This window comes from Amphiprion ocellaris, chromosome 4, assembly GCF_022539595.1.
Source record: "Amphiprion ocellaris isolate individual 3 ecotype Okinawa chromosome 4, ASM2253959v1, whole genome shotgun sequence".
In the NCBI taxonomy this organism is placed as follows: domain Eukaryota; kingdom Metazoa; phylum Chordata; class Actinopteri; family Pomacentridae; genus Amphiprion; species Amphiprion ocellaris.
Genome location: NC_072769.1, coordinates 15,374,121 through 15,396,068, shown reverse-complemented (window position 1 = coordinate 15,396,068; position 21,948 = coordinate 15,374,121). Strand labels below are relative to the sequence as shown.

Genomic DNA, 21,948 nt, shown 5'->3' with positions numbered 1-21,948 from the left:
AGCGAAAGTTAATGTTTTGTTAATGTCTTGATTGAGAGACTCCTCGCAGCAAAAAGCATACATGGTGCATTTAAATATCTTTTGACATTTCTGTACAGCAATTCTCTCTTTAGGTAATGGTCAACATATACATCATATTATGAAACCAATATATATTATTGACTGTCTACAACATTTAAATGCTGCTTTAAAATCTGGTACACCTTAAAGTGGTTATGCTTTGTTTGTATGTTGGATAACTGAGTGAATACAGCTGATAATATCAGGACCTTTTCTTCAATATAATTTTGAATTCAAGCCTTTTACTTGCAATGGAAAAACCATACATTCTGATATTGCTTTTACCTAAGTAAATAAAATTCCTCCCCACATTGCTGTTGTCTTCTTATAGCTCCTGCTCCTCCTCTGCTTTCGCTTTGTCTTCCTTGTTGTGTCTATTTTGTTTCACACCATTTTCCCTTCCTCTTGTCTTTTATGTTCTCTCCTCTATTCCCTCTCCTCCCTCCTTCCTCCTCCTCCTTTCTCCGTTAGTCAGTGGTGGTTAAGTGGAGGGGAAGTGAATGGGATTGATGGTGTTAGCGTCTGAGCTGTTTATGATGATGATAAATGTGTGTGTGTAGGAGGCAGGAGGAGAGTGTCGACGCATGTGTGGTTGGGTGTGTGTATATGATGATGATGAATGGAGGGCACCCTCTCCACGCACTCCCAATGTCTACTGCGTGCAAACATAGAGAAATGATTTGGGTCGACACACTGTCATGTAGTCTAATGCAGTTATATATCCTATCCAGCAAGTGACAGACAGAGGAGGGAGGGGCAGGTGTTGGTAATGAGAGAAGGGGGAGTCTGCAAATTAATAGATGCCAGAGGATTGAAAAGAAGCAGGGGAGAAACAAAAGAAAAAAGGATGTCCTGAATGTGCTCCTGTAGGTTGTTTTTAAAGACAAAAACCCTGCGAGAATTGTCGCCTTTTTAAGGTGATATTAGCAGCATTTAAATGCTCAGTTTTCATCTTTAATGTGATTAATGTCAGGGGCAGAAAGTAATAAATGAAAAGTCATCCTATGTCAGCAAGTGGCCCTTTTTATAGCACAACAGGTGTGACTCATAACTCAAAATGTGTGTTAAATTTTAACTCATTGTTACACTTCATTGGAATAAAGTCATCATTAATATTATTAGAAACATGCACTTTTATTTCTCTCTGAAAGGCCAGTCACGTTGTTTTTTTCATTAATTAAAATCAGCAGTCAGGAATTAGACACATTTAAGATTGTCTGAAGTCACTTCCTTTGAGTGTTTTCAGTGATTTGAAATTCTTTGTTTCTTTTCTTTGTGGAGAAGCTGACCATGACTTAATCAGAGGTGCTTTTTATGGCCTCCATTGTCACCACTCTCTGTATTTTTGGCATCTTAGTGAATTTGGAAATGCAAGCTGCTATATAGCACGTTTGCTCAACAGACGATGTGGTTCTTCCACAGCAACAAATACCACATAAGGATATAGGAAATGAAATCATAAAAGGCCATAAAGAGTCGTAAACAACACAAAGACAAGTATGGTGAATTCTTCCCATTCTCATAATCATATAAGAAATCATCTTTATCCCTAAATGTAATACATTAGAGCAGTGACAAACAGTCAAATAATTGATTAGGGCAAAAGAAGAACAGCAGAAAATCTGATGATACTCTTGATAATGCGCTTAAATGGAGATCAAAAAATAGCTCAAGGTTAGGAGCAGGACCACATCTCAGTCACCCCTATATACATACTACTCACAGACCATTGCTTAGCCACGTTGCCAGTCTGACAGTTTAAGAAAACTTTGACTTACCACAAACTGCTCATAACATCAGCCTTCTGATGAGGGAACGTCCAACCCGGTGTTCAGTTAAACTGGAACACCGGCTTCAGGTCTCCTCCATGCCGATCAGCTTATTTAATCCACAACGAGGCCCCAGAGACGAGGAGATCGGTGTCGCTCCAGAAACACCAATCAGAACTCCTCTCTCTGTTCGCCAGTCGCATCAAACACTCCTCATCCGATCCCACCTACAACCAGGGAGCCTCCACTCAGAGAAGCCCAAGACGTAATCACTCCATCCACAATGTCCCGAGAGACCGCCACTTACGGAAACAATCGGCGATGTCACTTCCACATGAAATATCCGACCGGACCGTCGAGAGTGTTCAGGAAACACTAAGAGCAAGACTTTGCCTGACACCGCGCTGACAACAAAGTTAAACTATTCCAACTTCTTTCAAACTTCCTGAGCTTAGATCACGTGATAAACCAAAACAATCCTACATCCGGCAGATGCTGATGCTGCGCGCTAGAACGTGACGTCACCGCGCTACCCGTAGCTCCGCCCAGCTAAAAAAAATTTTTGTAAAAAGAGGGTTGATATCTGAAGCAGGTAAGCCTGCCAGAGAAGTACACTTACTCTCTTGACACATGTAGAAACACTCATCGTGTTCCCACATTCCCAACAGATCTGCCGATGTCCCTCCACAAAAACTCTCCAACAGGATCTCCATCATTCTCCATAGAATTTAAGAGTAAGTTTTCACCTGCCACCTCGCTGACAACAAAGTTAAGATATTTCAACTTCTGACAGACTCTCAGAGCTTTCAACACATGATAAACCACAACAGTTCTATCCCCAGCAGATGCCACAGCTGTGCACTCAAGCATCCTATCCACCATTCCCTACAACAATCCATTCCCAGCCTCACCACTACAGCCATTTCTGGCAATGGAATACCAACATACCTTTCCTCCCTTGAACCTTCCCAACAACCCTTTCCTTCCTCGTCTGACACCGGGCTGCCAGTTTCTCCCTCTTTTATTTCTTCTTCCCAGCAACTTCTCTCTCTCTCTCTTGCTATCGGCATCGGGTTGTCAGTTCCGACCCCCATTACCACCAAATGCACTCAGTGTCCCTCGCTATCGGAACCAGGTTGCCAGCTCAACTTTCCCCATCCCCCATTCCCAGCAACCCGTCTCTCTCTCACTATCAGCACCAGGTAGCCAGGTCCTCTCTTTCATACCCCAGTACCAACAACCTCCCTATCGTTCTCTTTCTCACTACCGGCACTGGACTGCCAGCTTATAGTATAAGAGTTTCACAACTCCCTAACTCTAGTTCCCAACATAGCCCTCCATCTTGGAGACACAGGCATCTATCATTCTTATATTCAACTTGCCTTTAATGCAGAAGTTGGTCTTCAACAATTCCTCTAAGAGAGCTATTGGGGGTGTCGCTACTAGGAATTGTACTGTCGCACCTTTTCAGCACATTCATTTTTAACACATCACAAACACTGATCACTGAGTCACCCAGCCTCTACATCTACTGACCACAATTCAAAGCCAGATCTCCTCCTTCATTCATCTTCACTCTACAGCATCACTACTAGTTGCTATTCCAAAGGCCACAATTCTTCCCACTCCCATGCTCTTGCCACAAGGCATCAACATGAAGATAATCCAGTGTTTCCATTGCAGATGGTTGAATAAACCATCTGCAACAGTCTCAACCTAGCACACCTCAGTGCAGATACCTGTACATTTGCTTCTTCTGCAGCAGCGGACAATCTTGACTGACATGCCCACGCAACCATTACCCACATCAGTCATCAATCTTCTGCTTTAATCCTAGCACTGGGATGCCTGTGTCATTAACCTCTACCCCCACGTCAACAATCTTCCACCTTTACGCACCAGGATGACAGATTTTCAGTCAGTTTCAGTGCAGATACCAGCAGGTTTGCCTCTTTTGCAGAGGCGGTTACTCTCTGCAACCCCACAAAACATGGCCAAGTCACAAACCCTTTGTCACATCTGGTACAAGTCTCATCAACATCCTAGCACTGAAATACCCCTCAGAACTCACCAAATTTCCACATCACATGCCTGACAGTTTCCACTAATGAGTCACCTGATATCCCTCAGCAGGTGCTACAGTCTTCAGTCTCCAATAGAAGATGCAGAGACTAAAGGAGTAATAAGTACCAAAACCCCGACATCAACAATTTCCTGCTCTCATTATGGTTTCAGTCACCTCTGTCCTGCACTTCAACAATTTTGACTCTTATTTTGCCACCAGTATGCCAGTCTCACTGACCTCATCAACAGTCTGCTTCTTACATTACTGGCATTGGGATACCAGTTTCTCCACCATTATGTGACTCTACTGCACGCTCCCTCCTGACAATGAGCTCCTTGCCCTAGCTCAAAGGCTATACCCAGCCAACCTACCAAGAAAGCAAATTTAGGTTGCTTGTACCTGCAATTTCGTTCTTCCGTCACTTCCTAGAGCTCATGACCATGGGTTAGGGTTGGGATGTAGATTGACTAGATTTACTACTAAGTCCTTACCAATCTCTAGTATACCTATATACAAACCAGAAAATCTCAGAAGCTTCCGACTCTCTATTCGTTACAGAGGCCAGTCAAGTCACAACCTTTCCCTAATTCCTCTTCCATTTCGAGCAAGACCTGATGGCATCCAGAATCCTAGCGTGTTCTCTGGCCACTCTTTTCATATTGGTGCAGCTAACACCACCTAATCAAGGCCATGGGCCAACCCTCAAGACCTACATTATGCCCACTCTTTGTTTCATTCTTATTGAAAGCTTTTTTGGGGGTCTGCTTGCCAAGGAGCCACTAGTAATCACTGACTAAGCCTTTCCCCACACTGCAACAGCTCAGCTCAGTTATCACCAACATAACGCTCATTTGCATCCAATAAACAATCAAGTTTCAATTTGACAGTGTGGTCCTTGCTAGTCAATACTAATTAAACTCATTAAGTGTTTTTTTAACATAAAATTTTTAAAAAATCATTAGTTGTAGCCTGTTAAATGCAATCCAGCCTCTACAAAATTACCTTTCTACAACTAAACTGTATTGTCAGTGATAGTTTGCGCGAAATTTTCTGCCAAATTCAGCTCACTTGCAACAAGGGACAATCAAAGAACATGAAATTTTGGACAATATCAATTAAAAACACCCTGGTACAGACAACAATGGTACAGATGACAATGATGAGAATAATATTGTGAGTAGTAAGGTGCTGATGACAGCATGTGTTTGTGTGTTTGATCACAGGTCGAGACCTAGCCAGCACCACTCTGCCAGGCTACCCTCCTCATGTCCCACCCACTGGACAGGGCAGCTACTCAACGCCCTCCCTCACTGGCATGGTACCTGGTAAGTATTCACACACACCACACCAACACACAAAATAACATACTTTTGTGTCACTTCAGATCACATTTCATTGACTTACATGTATGTTATGGAACCTTAAATCAAGTCTTAACTCTAAAATTGATTAATCCACATTAAGTGGACACTGAAAAACCCACAATGGGACTTTTTAACAGATTTCTTGATTGCACAGCGTAAATGATATACACACACTGACTCAAATTGTCTGACTTTCCTGTAAAGGAATTCTGTTGTCTTTCAGCATTCCTAACATCAACAGATATGTTCTTACATATCTGTTGAGTTCCTACTGGATGTATGTTTGGATGTGTGTGTGTGTGTGTGTGTGTGTGTGTGTGTGTGTGTGTGTGTGTGTGTGTGTGTGTGTGTGTGTGTGTGTGTGTCTTCAAGGGGTGTGCTTAGCTTTGCTACTTCCTCTCTCTTGTCTGTCTACACTATGGCTGTCAGTGCTCCCAGGGGGTGGTTTGTATGTGTGTGTGTGTGTGTGTGTGTGTGTGTGTGTGTGTGTGTGTTTGTGTGCATACACGTGTGTTTGTGCATGTGTGTGTGTGCGTGTGTGTGTGTGTGTGTGTGTGTGTGTGTGTGTGTGCCTGTGTGTCATTAGAAACCAGCCACAGTAGCACAGCTGTCCCTCCTCAACATTAGTAATTTGTTTTTAATGAGAATCACCAGTGACCCACGACTAATTCATTCATTCCCTTCCACTCCGCCTTCTACAACGCTTTTGTGTTTCAATCCTGGACCGCCGTTCTCGCTCTCTTTTAGACACTTGCAGCAGGGCTCATGGTCAGTGTGAAGTATACTGCGAAGAAATAAAGGGAGAAGCCCAAACGGCAGTGAAACAAAGTCGACAAACAAATATTGTTTACAAGTTGCTGTCTCTGTGTATTCCTAGTCATTCAGGCTATGACACACACACAGACACACACGCACACACACACACTCTCAGTGGACATGTAGGAACAGCACGTCTAAAGATAGGTAACCCTGTCGCCCCGTCCCCCTGCACTCACCCCATCCTGTCCTCAGGTTTGACAGGATATTTGTGTGTGGGTGTTTTGGGTTGGTGTATGTTTATGCGTGTGCTGGCATGCGATTGTTTGTGTGCATGTGTGTTTGTTTTTGACAGTGTGTGTGTGCGACCTTGACACTGAGCTACACAAGGGAGACCCCTGAGCCTTCGTTCCTCTCCTCTCTCTCTCCCCTCCGCCCCCCGTCTCCTAAACAACCTGACACATTGCCGTCACTACATTGATGACAAGGGAGAGGATGTTCACACCCAGGGATGCCATGGAGACCATATCCCGACCCCACCTGACAGACGCAGAAAAACACACACACACACACACACACACACACACACACACACACACACACACACACACACACACACACACACACACACACACATATAAGCACGCACACACTTGCACAAAAACTTGCTTTGTACACACACAAACAGACATTTAAATTTTTCTCAGCCATTTTCCAAAGCTCCCTTGAATCCGCGAACTGACTAGAATGAGTGTGGAGAAGATAATCTAGAAACTTTGCTTCTCCAGCTTCGCCATGTTTTATCTCAGCACTTCTCAGGCAAATTATCCTCCTTTTTGTTCGCCCTGTCTAATATCATACCTTCATTAAGCAAGCAACTCTCTTCTCCTGTTCTCCTCCTCTCTCCCTCTCCATCTCTCTGTCTTTCTCTCGGCAGCAGGGGGGCTGACACTCAGAGGGGGTGTAGGAGAGCAGTGAGGCAGAACCGACAGAACGAGAAGGAGAGAGGAGGAACGGGTGGTGGGTGGTGGGGGAGGCTGGAGGGAGGGAGGGGGCATCAGGGTCTGTGACTGTCAGCTATGGGAGAGGGATCCCCTGGGAGGAGTGAAGGTTCAGGAGAAAAGAAAGAAAGAGCAAAAGAGTGAAAAAAGAGAGCAAGTCAGCAGAGAGATGGGGAGGGAAAAAAAGAGGAGAAGAAATGGAGGAGAATGTTGTTTTGATGTGAAGGGTGACGGGCGGGCTGTAGTCGGGGGGTGAGGGAGAAAAATAAAGAGGAAGGGGTGAAGGGGAGACTGGGAGGGCAAGACAAGAGGAAGAGAAGACCCCAGACAGTAAGTAGTAAATGAGGGAGAAAAGCTACGCTATCATCCACTGTATGGCAGGACAACTAGAGTCTCGCTGAGCTCTCCAGTTCACTCAATATCAACTAGTCTGCAAACTTCTCTGCTGAAATCAAGACCAAGGTTGAAGCTGCACTTAACACTTACCTGGAATAAATAGTAGCGGTTACGTGTTTGTATACATGCATACATCATTTTGGTTCAGCCCTTATACCCAGGAGTTGTAAGAATACAATTTGGAAGAAGCTGAGATACTTGGACACTTCATGAAATTTTGGCTTATGATGATTGTGCGCAATATGCACAGGTGTATCATAATAAAGTATTTCTTGAGAATTTGAGATAATCATTACCCAAGATGCAAAAATTAAATAGTTTAAATCCAATGACACTGTGAGCCTCACAAATGAGATTTCAGTAACTTGGTTTCTTTTCCAAATCTGATCCAAATCAAACTAGCTCTCAACTGCAACTTGATTTTTCTCAGCAAAAGCTATTTTTTTGCCAAACCCAAAATGGACAGGATCGTACTCTCTGCTGCTTGTAAACATGCTCTGTCTCTTTTTTTGTGTTTTTTTTCAGGGGGAGATTTTTCCGGAAGTCCTTATTCCCATCCGCAGTATTCTACGTACAATGAATCTTGGAGATTTCCGAACCCCAGCCTATTAGGTTAGTATATCCTATATTGCTGTAGCCAGCTCTGCTAACCGGAACTGGATCAATAATTGTATCGATTAATTTCATTTCATTCTCTCACATCGCAGTCCAAGTCTCTCTAACACTGTCTTGTATCTTTCATGCTCCACTGTTCATTTTGTTTCATGTCATTACATTTCATTCTGTATTGTACCATACAATACACTGTATCATAGACATAGTTATGTTTCTGTGCAGGGATTTTTTTTTTATATAGAGTGACAATATGGGTATGAATGAATCTAATAGAAACAGGGTTCTGTGTGTGCAGATCGAGGAAAGCAAATTTCCTGAGAAAAAAACAGGGACTGGAGCACACTGATTAATTCTGACATTACTGTGTCTTCATCGGTGAAAAAAAGGACAACAGAAAGATGCAGCGAAGTGAGGAAGGAACAGATTTGGAGTCAATATTTTGGGATTTGTGGGATTTTGTTATGTAGCTGTTGTGAGGCACACTGACTCCAACCACCTATTGTTTCATGATTCATGCGATCATCCTCACATTAACAGTTAAGACCCAAAAAATTAGCTTCATAAAATAACTGGGATATTTTTGACACAGAGTAGCAGGACTAATTACTTGGCGGTGACATGATGCATTCATTAATGTAAATTACACAGGTTCATTGAGTCATTTAAATTGGCTTTACTATAATGGCTTGCCAAACCAGCAAAGGTACAGAAAAAAACCAAGCATCCATTGCTCATTCAGTCTCCAACTGCCACCAGGTTGGATCTTCTGGACAATACAGCGAGCAGGCAAGAATTAGTTAACAGACTCCAAAAAATGTTCTCAGATAACCTGGAGGAGACTGAGAGAGTCTTCTATTGGATTTTTTATGCTGTATTTGGGGCTGAAAATGTTTATTCTACTTTGACGTTAAGGATGGGCAACATGTACCATTTGATATTTTATCATGCCATTAATGTTGCACTGCCTTCTTTTTTAATATCTCTGGGGTTTCCTGCAATGTCCTTCTGGGGGGGATATTGTTGCAAATCACGAGAAGGACCGCTTTTTAGATATGAGTAGGATTTTTGCATCAATGTGATGAGATTATAGTCTCATTTATGTCAGTGTATCAATACTGCTTCGTTATTCTAACGATTGATGTCAGAATCCATTGATCACAACCACTTTAAGGAGGCATTTGCACGTTCTTGACAGGCTGCAAAACAACGATACCCTCCCATGACCATGCATGTAAATGTTATTCTGAAAGACAACCCAAGTCTATCATCATAGCTCCACATCAGTGTTTAAGAGGAGAAATTATCCCTCAGCCAAAAACAGTCAGTGTCAAAGTCATTGTCTAGGGAGCCATTTCAGGGGTCACGTTTAAAGGTGATGCGGTCAGAAGGGTGACGGTGTGAAAGGTCAATAGGTGAGAGGGGTCAGGCTGTGATGACCTGTAGTGTGCCCCCACCTTCTCCTCACCTCTCCTTCTCCCTTCCTTCCCTCCATCCCTCTGTCCCCAGTGTTTCAGCAGGATTATGGGTCTCTCCTGGGGACGGAAATCGGCTGCTCCTCCAGTCTCTTCACCAGCCAGGCAGGACAGATGCAAGGTAGGTGGAGAGAGAAAGAGAAAGACAAAAGCAAGTCATGCAGCATGTGTGAGGGTCCGGGTATCTGCACAGAAGGAGGAAGGTGTAATGATGAGGGAAGATGATGGTAGAGCACAGAAATAAGAAAAAAGGAGGAAGAAGAAGAGACTGTAAAGGAACTTTAGTATGATAACGGATGAGTGGACACATAATATGAGGACAAGATGCACATTAGGAGACACTGAAAGGTTTAAGATTGATGGCAGGGGAAGGAAGAGGCTGTGATAGAGAGAGAAGGATGAGGAAAGAGGTGACAAATGAAAGAAAAGGGAGTTTAAAAACGAGCCAAAAGGGGAGAGAGGGCGTCTGAAGTCTTGAGTGAGACTAAATAGTTTGTCAGGTCGGCTTAATGCCTCACTTCCCCAAAGAGGCTCCTGAGATTACCTGGACTGTGGACAGACATAACCTGTCAACACACAGCGAGGCTGATTGATGGAAGTGACAGAGACAGGTGTGTGTGTGTGTGTGTGTGTGTGTGTGTGTGTGTGTGTGTGTGTGTGTGTGTGTGTGTGTGTGTGTGTGTGTGTGTGTGTGTGTGTGTGTGTGTGTGTGTGTGCAGGAGATTTTTTTTTTCCTGTGTGTATTAAGGTGTGCAAGTGTGAGTTTCTGTGTGTCTTTGGGGTTACAGTATTGAATTGACCTCTTCCCCGGGGAGAGAATAGACTCAAGGGATCAGTAGTAGTAGAGCTGTACTCAGTGTGTCAGCTTAGACTGTCACTTAGATAGTGTGTGCGAGTGTGTGAGAGAGAGAAGAGGAGGGCGACGCTGAAAGAGTCAGACCGAGTTAATTTTATTGGTTGTACGTGAAAGAGAGACTATTTTTTCTGTCATTAGCTTCATCAGCTCATGTCATCTCATCCCTGCCTTTCACATTCAAAGTAAAATATAATCTTAACAGAAAATTGGAGCTGCTCATTCCACATTTGCACTGTATTTAAGTACAAGTTGTCAAAAGGAGAATTCAGATTTATTACAACCCGAGTCATATTTTTGTCATTTTAACCATCGTTCCTATCTGTAATAAAAATGACCCTCACCAAGTTAATTGCTGAGATCTGCCAACGTGATGACATTGTGACAGAAGTCCACTGAGAAAAGAAATGAGCAGAAGCAGAAGACAATCATTTAAGTTTTTTTAGAACAAATTTCCAGATTAGTCAAGCTTACTTGGAAGAGGAAGTACTGTTCCTGTCCATTGAGAGATTAATGCATGCAATCTTTCTGCTGTCACTTTCAGTTTTACTGCCAATTAGTGTTTTAAAGCTGCTAATTAATGCTTTTTAAATATATGTAAGAATGGATCAAAAGACTGTGTATGTCATATTCTGTTTTATTTTTTCTCGTGAAATATCAGTTTTTCAAACCTTTTGTGACCCAAAAATCCTTAAAATGAAACAATGCAGAACATTTTAATGCAGCTAGCAGATCATTTTTGCAAAGCAAACACATTTAACTGGTGAACAATGTGGAGTATGTAGCAGCTGAGGAGGTAGTTTTTACTCTAGAGTTGGTAGAGACAGAATACAGAGCTAAAAAGAGAAGTAATATTTGATCAAGTGGCCAGATTCCAAATGGTTGCAAATGCTGCTCTGTATCTTCTAGATTTTTAAGAAATATGCAAATGTCTGATAAAACGTTTGTCAGTTAATATGTCAATGTTGTGCTTCCCAGGTTGCCAAAAATGTTGATTTTAATAATCTAATTAAACCTGAATGCTGGCGCCTGATAAGCAACAACACCACAACTAATAGGAATTACCACAAAAATTGCAATAAACTGGACTCATTGTTTAACTTTCTCTAAATTCTATATTTAGTTTTTGCTGAGTCTCATTCAGGAGAATTGAAAGAGATGTGCATCTGTGTTTCCTTCCAGGGTCGCCGTACTACTACAGTGCAACATCTCGGGGGGCCGGCCCTGCTGCCACTGCCACAGCCTCCGCCTACGACCGCCACTGACCCTCCTGCAGAGAGAAGCGGAGGGTGAGAAGCGGGAGACGAGGAAGGGAGGGAGGGATGGATAGCACCAGCACTGTTCAGTACAAACTTGCCTGCGCACGGACTACAATGAGAAGATTTCAAATCTCTGACGTCAGTGAAGTTTCAGTTTTCTTTGTTGGCACCAACAAACATGCTCCCAGGCTGCAGCACAATACTGTACTTATATACATTACTGTGAGGATATAGGACTGATTTTGTGAACAGGTACATTTTGGAAATTTGGACCCTCCCAGATTACATCAAGGCTTGGTATCCCTAGCTTGTTTGTCATCTATAAACCCAAGAAGTCAGTGGACGGTGTGTGCAGCATTAAAACTATCTGTATTGTGATCTTCTGAGTAAAATGTTGTGTTTTCAGGTTATTTTTGATGAAATTGTTTAAGCTGATTGAGGCAAAATCACTTTTTCAACCAGTATTTTTATGACCAGACATCAATCAATTTTCTATGCCATACCACAGTGAAGTAAAGACAATCCTCATAACTGTGAATGACCAAAATCACCCATATCCCTATCATTCTATTGTCTATACTGTAGATTCAACACATTTCCTCTGGGATCACAATGTTTAGTATAAAGGGATACCCTCACGTTAATTGGAGCGTTCAGGGTCAGAGTTCGCTATGCCCTGCCCCAGTTTGCTGTAGCTGTCATGCTTTCCATTCTTGAAGAACACAAATGCAGTAAATTCCTTGTCACGTTTAAAAGTAACAGATCCTCAATTTCCAACAGAAACAGATAAAATCAGCTTGGTGAACGCATGTAAAGTGGAAACTTACCCAAATCCAACAAGAAACAGTTCTCACACAGTACAATACACTGTACCAGTCAAGAACAAGGCTTTAAAAAACATAACCTGCAACTACAAACTTATTTAGTAGTTGACTGTAGGTAGTAGGCTAGTAAACCAGACATGCTAACATTTGCAACTAACATTAGAGCAGTTAAATTCATAATTTAGTTTGTTCCTTCCACTGTTGCTTTGCTGTTTTTGCTTTTGAGAACAGCTAGAAGATAAGATCACCCTCCAAACTCTTTTAGTGCTATGTGACATTCCTTTTACAGCACACTACAGAAGCAAGTGGAGTAATCCAAAGCTTGACTGGCCTATCATGTCTAATTATGGTTGGTATGCCATGATTGGATTATTGCTGTTCAGGGGTGGGGTTTAGCGAACAGCTAATTTTAGTGTTTAAATGTGATTCCCCATATAGGAAAACTGTATCCTCACATCATGGATGTATTAAGAAGAGAGGGATACTGGATACCAAAGCTGGTGCCTTCTCACCTCACTAACAATTGCCCGTCTGGCACGTGTCAAAAAGTTTCTCACTTTGCTCTCCTTGTAGACTTTATATCGTGAAAAAAAAATCCAATTCACAGGAGAGATTTTACAACTTTAAAACTCATAAATTCATGACATAAAGAATGAAAACCAGTCTTGTTTGCAATTACATTAAATGTGTCCTCTTTACAGAAATTTCTTTACAGTGGTGGTCCATGGGAAAATTGGGATGCGTTCTATTATCCATGCTTCACAGCCAGCATGCTTTCCATTTCACACAACGGACTGCAAGTTTGGTTAAAAACAAAAGACGTGATTTTGGAACGCCGCATTGCATTTTGGGCTACAGGGGATCTATTTTAGTTGCAACAATGCAAGAGACCGCAGGGAGAAATTGGAAGCAAGGCAGACTGGCAGCCATATCCAGCACTCTTAATACATCCATGCCTCACATCCACACTTACATTTGAACTGGTTTGAATACCACTGATTAACAGACAAGCCTTTCAGTGAAGCACAGCCGAAAATATGAGTCCTCTGCTGTAAAAACAACAGTGTACATGTTCACATAAAACCAAAATCAACTCCACTGGGTTATGTTACTGTACAGGAAGGTGCTATCCTGCCTCTCCGGCTAAGATTTAGTCCTGATCAAGAGCTATTTATAATGGAGGAGACACAGAGTAATATATTAAGAAGCTTTTCTGCGCTGCACTCCGTGATGAGAGTGAATGACTGTAATGATTTATAATAGTGTCACGCTGTTGTGCTAGAATAGTGATGATGATGATGATGATGATGAAGATGCAGTGAACTATGAAATCTGATAAACTTTCAATATGAGAAGTCTTTGTTTATAAATGTGATCAGATTGCGATTTTCCTGTTTATAGTTTGTTTCCTGGTATCAGTTGACACAGGTGCCATTTAATAAGATGCCATTTTTTTCCGCCTCCTGTCTATTCAGAAGAAGAACTGGGAGGCGGTGGCACCGTCTTTTTCTCTCTCTTTCGCTCGCTCTTTCTATTTCTCTCTTTAAACTCCCCAAAGATGGGCCCCCCTAGTGGATCGGCTGACTAACTACAAAAGCACAAAGAGACTCAATCATCATTTAAAGGCGCCATTTTACTTTCCTGACTTCCTTTCTGAACCATGAAGTACTTCTTCTTCCTCTTCTTCTCCCCTTTCTGAGTTAGTGTCCTTGTGCTGTTTGACATCGTGAAATCGTTTCTATAAAAGCATTGCTTTCATGAAAAACATAAGTGAAATTTTTCATTTATTTTGTTTGTCTCCTACATCAGTTCTGCGCTGTGACAATGCATGACACCAGGGTCGAGGCCTTACCCATCATGTACAGACACAGTAGGACAGATTTGCCCTTCAGCACTGGTCTGAAATCAGTGTGTTTTCCCTCCCGAGTGTCTGGGGTCTCACTATGTTGATCTTGTGATAGGGCAATGTCTTCCTAAACCTGTACGTAGCTTCCTGTTTCAATTTTGTCCATACAAGTCTTGTACAGTAATCAGTGAAAGAGCAGAGAAGTCACAATGTCAATAGCAATTTCAATTATTCACATTTGAATTTAGATTTTAGTGATGAAGCTTTCTTTATGATAAAAAGACATAAAAGGTGCGTCGTGTTGTTTTAGCCATTGTCTGTTTACACATCTTTTGTTCTTCTTTGTTTGTTTGGGGTATGCGTGGCTGACTGTAGCGCTTCATTGCTACTGTGTAGTTTTTACTAGCTAACAGATTGGAGGCACCAAATCTGCGAGTGTGAGACATAAAATATAGCTATATAAACATAATATAACTATGAACACTGAACAAAGCTGTTAGTTTCTCAATCTTTGTTGTTTCTGGATTTTTTGAAATAGTAATAGAGTGGATCCTTTTACATTTGTAGACCTTAAAAGTTGTGCAGACACAACTCTAAAGAAGATTCTTATGACGGCTCACCCGCTGTGCTGCCAGTGTGCACCACAGCGGGAGCCCTTCCTTATTTCTGTCTTTTTCTCTCGATCCTTCTGAGGCATTATTGAACCTGAACCACACCAGCTGAAAACAAGGACAGTGCCTTTAGTTTTATATGTCAACATCCCCCTGACTGACCACGAGTCACTAAAACGAGATTCAGCGTCCCTCCCTGCAACTCCTTTAACTAAACTCTGATTATCTGCCCAGGCAAACACAGGGTTGTAGATTATTTAAAGCCTTTCACAAATAAGTAACAAACATTAATTTTAGTACCAGTATCAGATTGCCATGATGCATCCGCAGTAACATTGCAGCTCTGATAATAGAACACTGATCTAATGTCATCATACTCCTGAATTCTCCCAGAACTTGGATTTTTCAGTCACAGATACATCAGGAGGTAGAAAATCTTTTTAACAGTCGGTGAGTTTGCCAGGTAGCTACAGTAACAAAATGCCAGATATATTTCAGTAAAGTCAATCTAAGACCTCTTTAGTAGTGATGCTAAACAGGAGAACGCTACTGTAATCCTAGAATTACACAGCAAAACCTTTCGCCATAGCACTGTTTCAGTGCTGGGGAATGGCCTGATTGCACCCATTTTTATTCTGCCATAAAAGGAAAAATTTCTTGTGTTACTCTAAATAGTCTTGGGCGGTGCTAAGCCCAGGATGCAGCACTGGTGCCTCTGCGAAATAGTAACAGGCAGGGAATTTGTTTTGGTGGAACATGCTTGTAAAATAATTTTTTTTCAATAGCTGTTGGGCAGACATGCAATCCCATCCCTGTGAGATGGCAAATGTAAAGATATGTTTCTAGATCTTCAAAACCATCCACTGAAAGAATCATGCAAGCCTACTGCAAAATGAATGTATTCATGAAAACTTGGTATTTTCAGTGTGTAGGTTGCTAGCTCAGTGATTGCTGCTTTCCATAGTGAAAGAGGTCTAACCCTAACCCTAGACCACTATGGCCCTTAAAATGGACAAATGTACTTTGATATGATGTACAGGATTATGTAGTATGAATTCAAGTTGATCAAAAATATGTTTTACAGGGACAGACTGATGCAAATATGCCTGCTGGATATTTGTGGATTAACACTAGAGCACAAGATTAGAACTTAGAAACGTAATTCGGTTAAACAGCTATCTGACATGAATTTTTCAGTTTCAAAGACTGAAAAGGTCCAACTATTCAATGAGAGCATATTTTCTTCCCCTATCAACTGTCTTGAGTGCATCTGTGACTGATATGTCCAAATTCAGGGAGATGTCCATGCATCAGAGTTACACATTTCCAACTGGCTTTAAACGGCGTTAACACTGAAAAAAAGGCACAAAAGACAGAAAAAAGCCGAGTGAGTGACAGACATCTATCGAGTCTGTTCATTAATACTGCTTTTTTTTTTTAACCAGAACATTTTATAAATTAATCATACCCTTTTCCACAAACCAAACACACACACACACACACACACACACACACACACACACACACACACACACACACACACACACACACACACACACACACACACACACACACACACACACACACACACACTACTGTAAGCATGACAAAATATTGATTGAAAGTCGTTCTCCTTGAGGAGGTAAATCCAGTCGTGCCTCCTGTGTCCACTCACGTGAAGCAGCAACATCAAACGAGCCAAACTCGATGCCTGTTACCGGGTGTAGCCAAGAATCCAGTGATTCATTAACAAGATTATTTGTTAACTATGCATCTCATAGTGACACAGCTTGCCTTGCCATTGCTTTGACCTGACTGGTTCACATGGGGAGAGAATGAACGCAGTCGCTTCGATTGGCAGCTGTGACATTGACTGCGGTGATGAGGGGGGGACTTGTCATTGTGGGTGGTACTGTAGAAAGCAACGGCAGGCAGAGGCCACACACACACATAAATATAAGTACAGACACACACTCGCTCCCTCCCTTTGTCCTTTCCGAAGTGGCGATCGCCCCTCCTCTTGTGCCCCTGTGTTCCCCAGAGGAGGCCAAACCTGCTGTGCCATCAGAAGCTCATCCCGTCCCTTTTCTCCCCCCTCCCTCAGCCCTAATCTCATCATATCTCACCCGCTCGTCTTCCCCCGTCTCTCCCCTCCTGTAGCACTGCCACACCGCCAGGATTAGGAATATTAAAACTGTTCTGTTGATTTCAGGCCTGTGACCTTCCTCAAAAAGTCCTCCGTCTCTCTCCAGACAGCCCCATTAATCCTTTTTTCTCTCCTTTCTTACTTTTCTCTCTGACTATTCAGACGTGATGCTCACTGTCCTGTCAGAATTTCTGCATAGGAATGAAGCGGGGTTTTTTGTGCCAAAGCGAGGTCATTTCAATGGCAATATTGCTGCCGGTATCTTCATTTGGTCAGGAACATTCTGTAAGATCGCACCTCGTATTCTCTTTTCCCGCATTCTCTTTGTCAGGTAGCTGTACAGCATTTAAAACACAAAGAAACAATAGTTACATTTCATTTCCAGCACTTGCACAGTTTACTGTCCATGAAAATAAATTGCATCCTGAATTTTGATCCCAGCTCGAAGTCAAATATGAATCTGAAATAAATGCAAATGAGTTTTTTTCTTTATTATGATTTCTCACCGAGTGTGCACTGCCTGACTGTATCTCAATATGAATCCATGAAGATGGCTACTGCCTTCCTAAAACCTGAGGGGAATTCAGCATCACATCTTGACAGCAATTAGTGGCACAATCTGTTTCATGCTTGCTGTTATAACTAGGCTCTGGACAGATCTCATACTGAAGTGTTACAATGTTCTGTACATCTTAATATTATTCAACTGTGGAAGAGGAGTAATACACACGACTCAGCCTACAAAAATCGACCGTGCTTTTTAAGCAGATGTTTCAATCAAAAAAAGAGAAAAAAGTAGATACATGATTTTTCACCTTACTGTGGCCTTTCGTGTAACAATCTGGAGTTTTTTTGTGTCCATGGCTTCCTATCTGGGGTGTTAAAGAGATATTTACATCTGTGACGTTTTGGTAAAAAAAAAAATAAATGAACAGACAAATGACAGAAAGAAATACAGATCAGAATGCGAAGACAGATGCAAAGAATAAATTTGGTTTTAACAATTCCACTTGTTCTATTCTTCAAAATCAAAACGCGACAAAAAAGAGACATATCTGTAACATTCACCAAAGCCTGTGATGCCTGTTTTAAATGATAGATTCTTGTACAAAAAAACATATAAAATAGCAGAAAAGTCTTACAGATACAAACACAAAGTGAAGATAAGAATTGCCTTCAAAAATTCTGGAGGGGAGGATTTAAAAAAAGTAAAAGAAATGCTTCTTTAAGAAAATGTGTATGTTTTTTATTCAATTTTCTAGTAGTTGCAAACAAAACTTGGTGTTTTTTCTCTTTGTGTGTTGTGTGTTGTCTTAATATTTGAATGTATTTTACTGCAGTGCGAATTTGCCAAAGATATCATATCACTTGATTTTTCCTCTTTTATCTTTTGTTCAGTTGTTCCTGAATTGTGATCGGTTTTGTTCAGAAAAACTGGAAATAAATGGTGAATTTGATATTATGCTTATTTTTTATATTTCTATTGTTAATATTATTGTTATTTTATTTCCTGGGCTTTGAGTTTACTGTGAAATATTAAATTGCAGTTTGCTTGATGCATCTCTTCATACTCAGTCTGTGTACCTGTCCATCCGTCCACCTGAGTGACTGTTGTTGGTGAATTATTCCATTTATGTACCTGTAATGTGAAACTAAGAAGTAATTATTTGTAAATATTTGCCATAATTTTATTGGTCCTTCAGAATAAAAAATAATTTTTTGGAAGTTAAAGCTTCTGTGTGAGTGCTTAGCTGCGCATTTGCAAGTTTGTTTGTTTTTTTTCCATACACAAACGCACACTTCTTTCTTGTGTTAATGCCACATTCCTGTAAATCCAGCCTCAGTCTGGACTGTCGGGGTTGTTGCTGACAGAGCTGTTGCTTGTTTGTGTCTCCGTGTGACCCCGCAGCGCTGCTTTCATCCCGCGAACACACATCTCATCTCACCCCTCCTTCCCTCCTCTCACCCCACCACTCCAAAGTGAATGGAGAGTCCCAGTGCTGCAGTCTTGGCTGCTGGCCGAGTCCAGGAGGGGGCAGAGGTGTGTGTGTGTGTGTGCGTGTGTGTGTGTGTGTGTGTGTGTGTGTGTGTGTGTGTGTGTGTGTGTATGTGTGTGTGCGTGGAGGTAAGGAGGAGAAGGAGGAAGGGGGAGGAAGAGGGGGGAGAGGGGTGATAATAGGACACAAGCCATGACATGGTGACAACACGCCACACACAGAAAACAGCACATACCCAGCTTGAGACATAGGCCAGGCTGTCCACATATTGGGTGTCTGCCCAGGACGCTGGAGCAGTGAACAGCGCTTTTGTGTGTGCGAAGGTGTGTATCTGTGCTTGTTTTGGGTCGTGGCCAAATAAAGGCGGCCCCCGTAAGGTTGTGTAAGAATGCGTCTTATACTGAAGGATGAACCCAGGAGTGAAAGTTAACAGTCGCCGTTTTATTGCAGCCATCAGGGCTCGGCTAACCTGCTGAGGAGCTCCAGGGCAAAAGTGAGCGGTGGACCCAGAGGACAACCAGGATGTATGCAGCCCCGGAAAGATCAATGTGTGTTTCTGTTTCTGATCTGCTTTCCTTACTTGTTACTTTGCATAAAGTTACGTGTTCCCTCACAACATTATTTTTGCATTCCCCTTGATCCAAGGGAACAGGCAGTATGTTGGTCCAGTCTATTTAAAACACAGATTTTGATGAATCAGCGCAGTGCTCCACCAAGGCTGTTCATTCCCCCATATGGCATTGTCTAAAATGCAGCATATTTTTGTAGAAATGCAGCATTTGTTTATTAGTTATTGATGATCAGAAATCACAGCAAGATAGAATGTGGCCATTTAGTATAGATATACCCTGAAACAAAATGACCGTGCTGACCACAGGACTGTGTTATGCACATGTACGTTGTGTACGGATACCGAATCGTGTGACCTAAATATGTAGTGGATGGCAGGAATTGATGGGACTCGGAAACACCTCCACAATTTAATCAAACTAAAAGCCACATCTGCAAAAATACAATGAGGTGGTCCTTGTGTCATTTCTGACCTTCCCTGAAAATTTAATCCAAATCCATTCGTCTGTTTATCAGTAATTTTGCTAACAGACAGACAAACGTACAACGATTGTCACGTACAACTGCTGCATGTACTCAGTGTTACTCCCAATATTAGCTAATGTGTCACAGCTGTAATAATAACAGTCAAATCATAGCCACATTTGCAGCAACAGTCCGCCTCAATCAACCTCCTCAGCAGTCGCTTTCAGTTGGTTTTTTAAGTTTGTCTCCCAAACCCTCAGTGTTTATATTTGAGATAATAAAACAATATTTTCATGCAGTATTTGATAAAAGGGCTCTTGCCATTTTAGTTTCCCCATCATTTTTCCCTGCATTTACGATAACAATAAATAAATAAATTGAGGAAGAAAAAAAGATGAAAAAAGTAAATTATATCGGCACTGTTCAGTTATCAGTATATTTAAACTGATTTACTTTGAAATGGGATCCTGAAAGATCTGTTTACCTCTTAAATCATATTTGGATTTACTTGGCAGAGGAGCTCAAGTCTGTCAGGTTTTATAGAATAAATTGTCTTTAGAGTAGCGGCAGAGTGGTGGATGTGAGGTTTAATTTTGCACAGTTTGAAAAGCTAAGCTATGCTGGTGGACTACAAAAAACTTGGCCAAACGTTGACTGTCAACAAAGGTAGTCTGACAGATGCAGCGCTGATGTATGATCTGTCAGATCAACGTCTGCTTGAAAACTACAGGTTTGACAGTGCTTAGTTAGTTAGAAAGCAGTGCGACACCCTCTGCCCTCTTTACTCTCCTCCCATTGCTTCAGATTACATAACATGACTAACTACTGACATGTTCTACCTCTCTTTCTCCTCCTCTCCTCATCGTCCTCCTCTGGCTTCCTATACAACGGCAGAAGACAGACAACAGTGGTACTTATGGAGGCCAAGAAGTCATGCAAATTAACGTCAGTCAGCATCCTTATATTTTGGCCCTCCAGAGCCCCTGTAGGGAGGAGGCGTGGGGCCAACTGAGCATAATTGGGCCTCAGATGATTAGTGAAGGGGGGCTCATGCAGGAGAGAGAGAGGAGGGGATGAGGAGAAGAGATGCTGAAGAGGTATTAGGAGTGAGAGAGCAGGGGATTTGAATCAAACAGGAGGAGAAGGAAGAGAGAATCTGACAAAACATACAAAGGAAAAGGATGGAGCAGGGCTGAGCTAATGCATGTGCTGCATATTCATGACTTCTGTTGTGTTAGCGTCCCCATCTCTGTGCTGACTTTTGCTCTCTTCCTGTTTTTTACTGTTTATCTTCAAGTCCTGTGCAGATGCAGAAATATTCCTGAAGGTGTGCAACAGTGAAATAAATTCCATGCATTATTATTTTGCATTAGTTGATTTAGAGTTTTCTGGTTTGTTTCCACTTGGGTGTTATTTTCATAGATCTCGCCATCCTTCCTCCCTCTGCTACGATGGCATGGAGACGACGAAGTTTGTTGCTGAAGTGTATTTTGGTCTGTCAGTGGGTATCAGTAATACAAAAATACGTAAAATGTAAAGCTATTACCAATCATACTAAAAATTCGGAATTACACTTTATTATCTTGGATCCTACAATCAAGTGCAGCTTCTTATTGTTTCCCAATAAGAGAATAACTGTTAATTCTCTTTTTTCTTTTGTTTGCAAAATACACACACAAACAAATGCCATAGCATGTCATGCAACATGCCATGACATTTTTTACAACATACTATACTATGATGATTTTTACAACATACCAGAATAGGACTTTTTCATGACATACTACACTATGATGACTTTTAAGGGATACTATGATGGTTTTTACAACAAATTATACTATGACATTTTTTACAACATGCCACACTATGACTTATGTTA

General features: G+C 41.7%; 1 protein-coding gene across 5 annotated transcripts in view; it reads left to right on the top strand.

Annotated features, from left to right (window-relative positions):
* pax5 (paired box 5) overlaps positions 1-18,768 on the top strand; it is a 62,205-nt gene extending 43,437 nt beyond the window's left edge. For 4 of the 5 annotated variants that reach the window (XM_035947660.2, XM_023269189.3, XM_023269190.3 and 1 more), the window contains exons 8-11: positions 5,118-5,219; positions 7,937-8,023; positions 9,533-9,619; positions 11,534-18,768. In XM_035947660.2, coding sequence (XP_035803553.1) covers positions 5,118-5,219; positions 7,937-8,023; positions 9,533-9,619; positions 11,534-11,616 — 359 coding nt within the window. In that variant the 3' untranslated portion in view covers positions 11,617-18,768. The remainder of the gene's footprint in view (positions 1-5,117; positions 5,220-7,936; positions 8,024-9,532; positions 9,620-11,533) is intronic. The other variant, XM_055010362.1, reaches the window with a different exon arrangement.
* Positions 18,769-21,948: the final 3,180 nt, after the last annotated feature.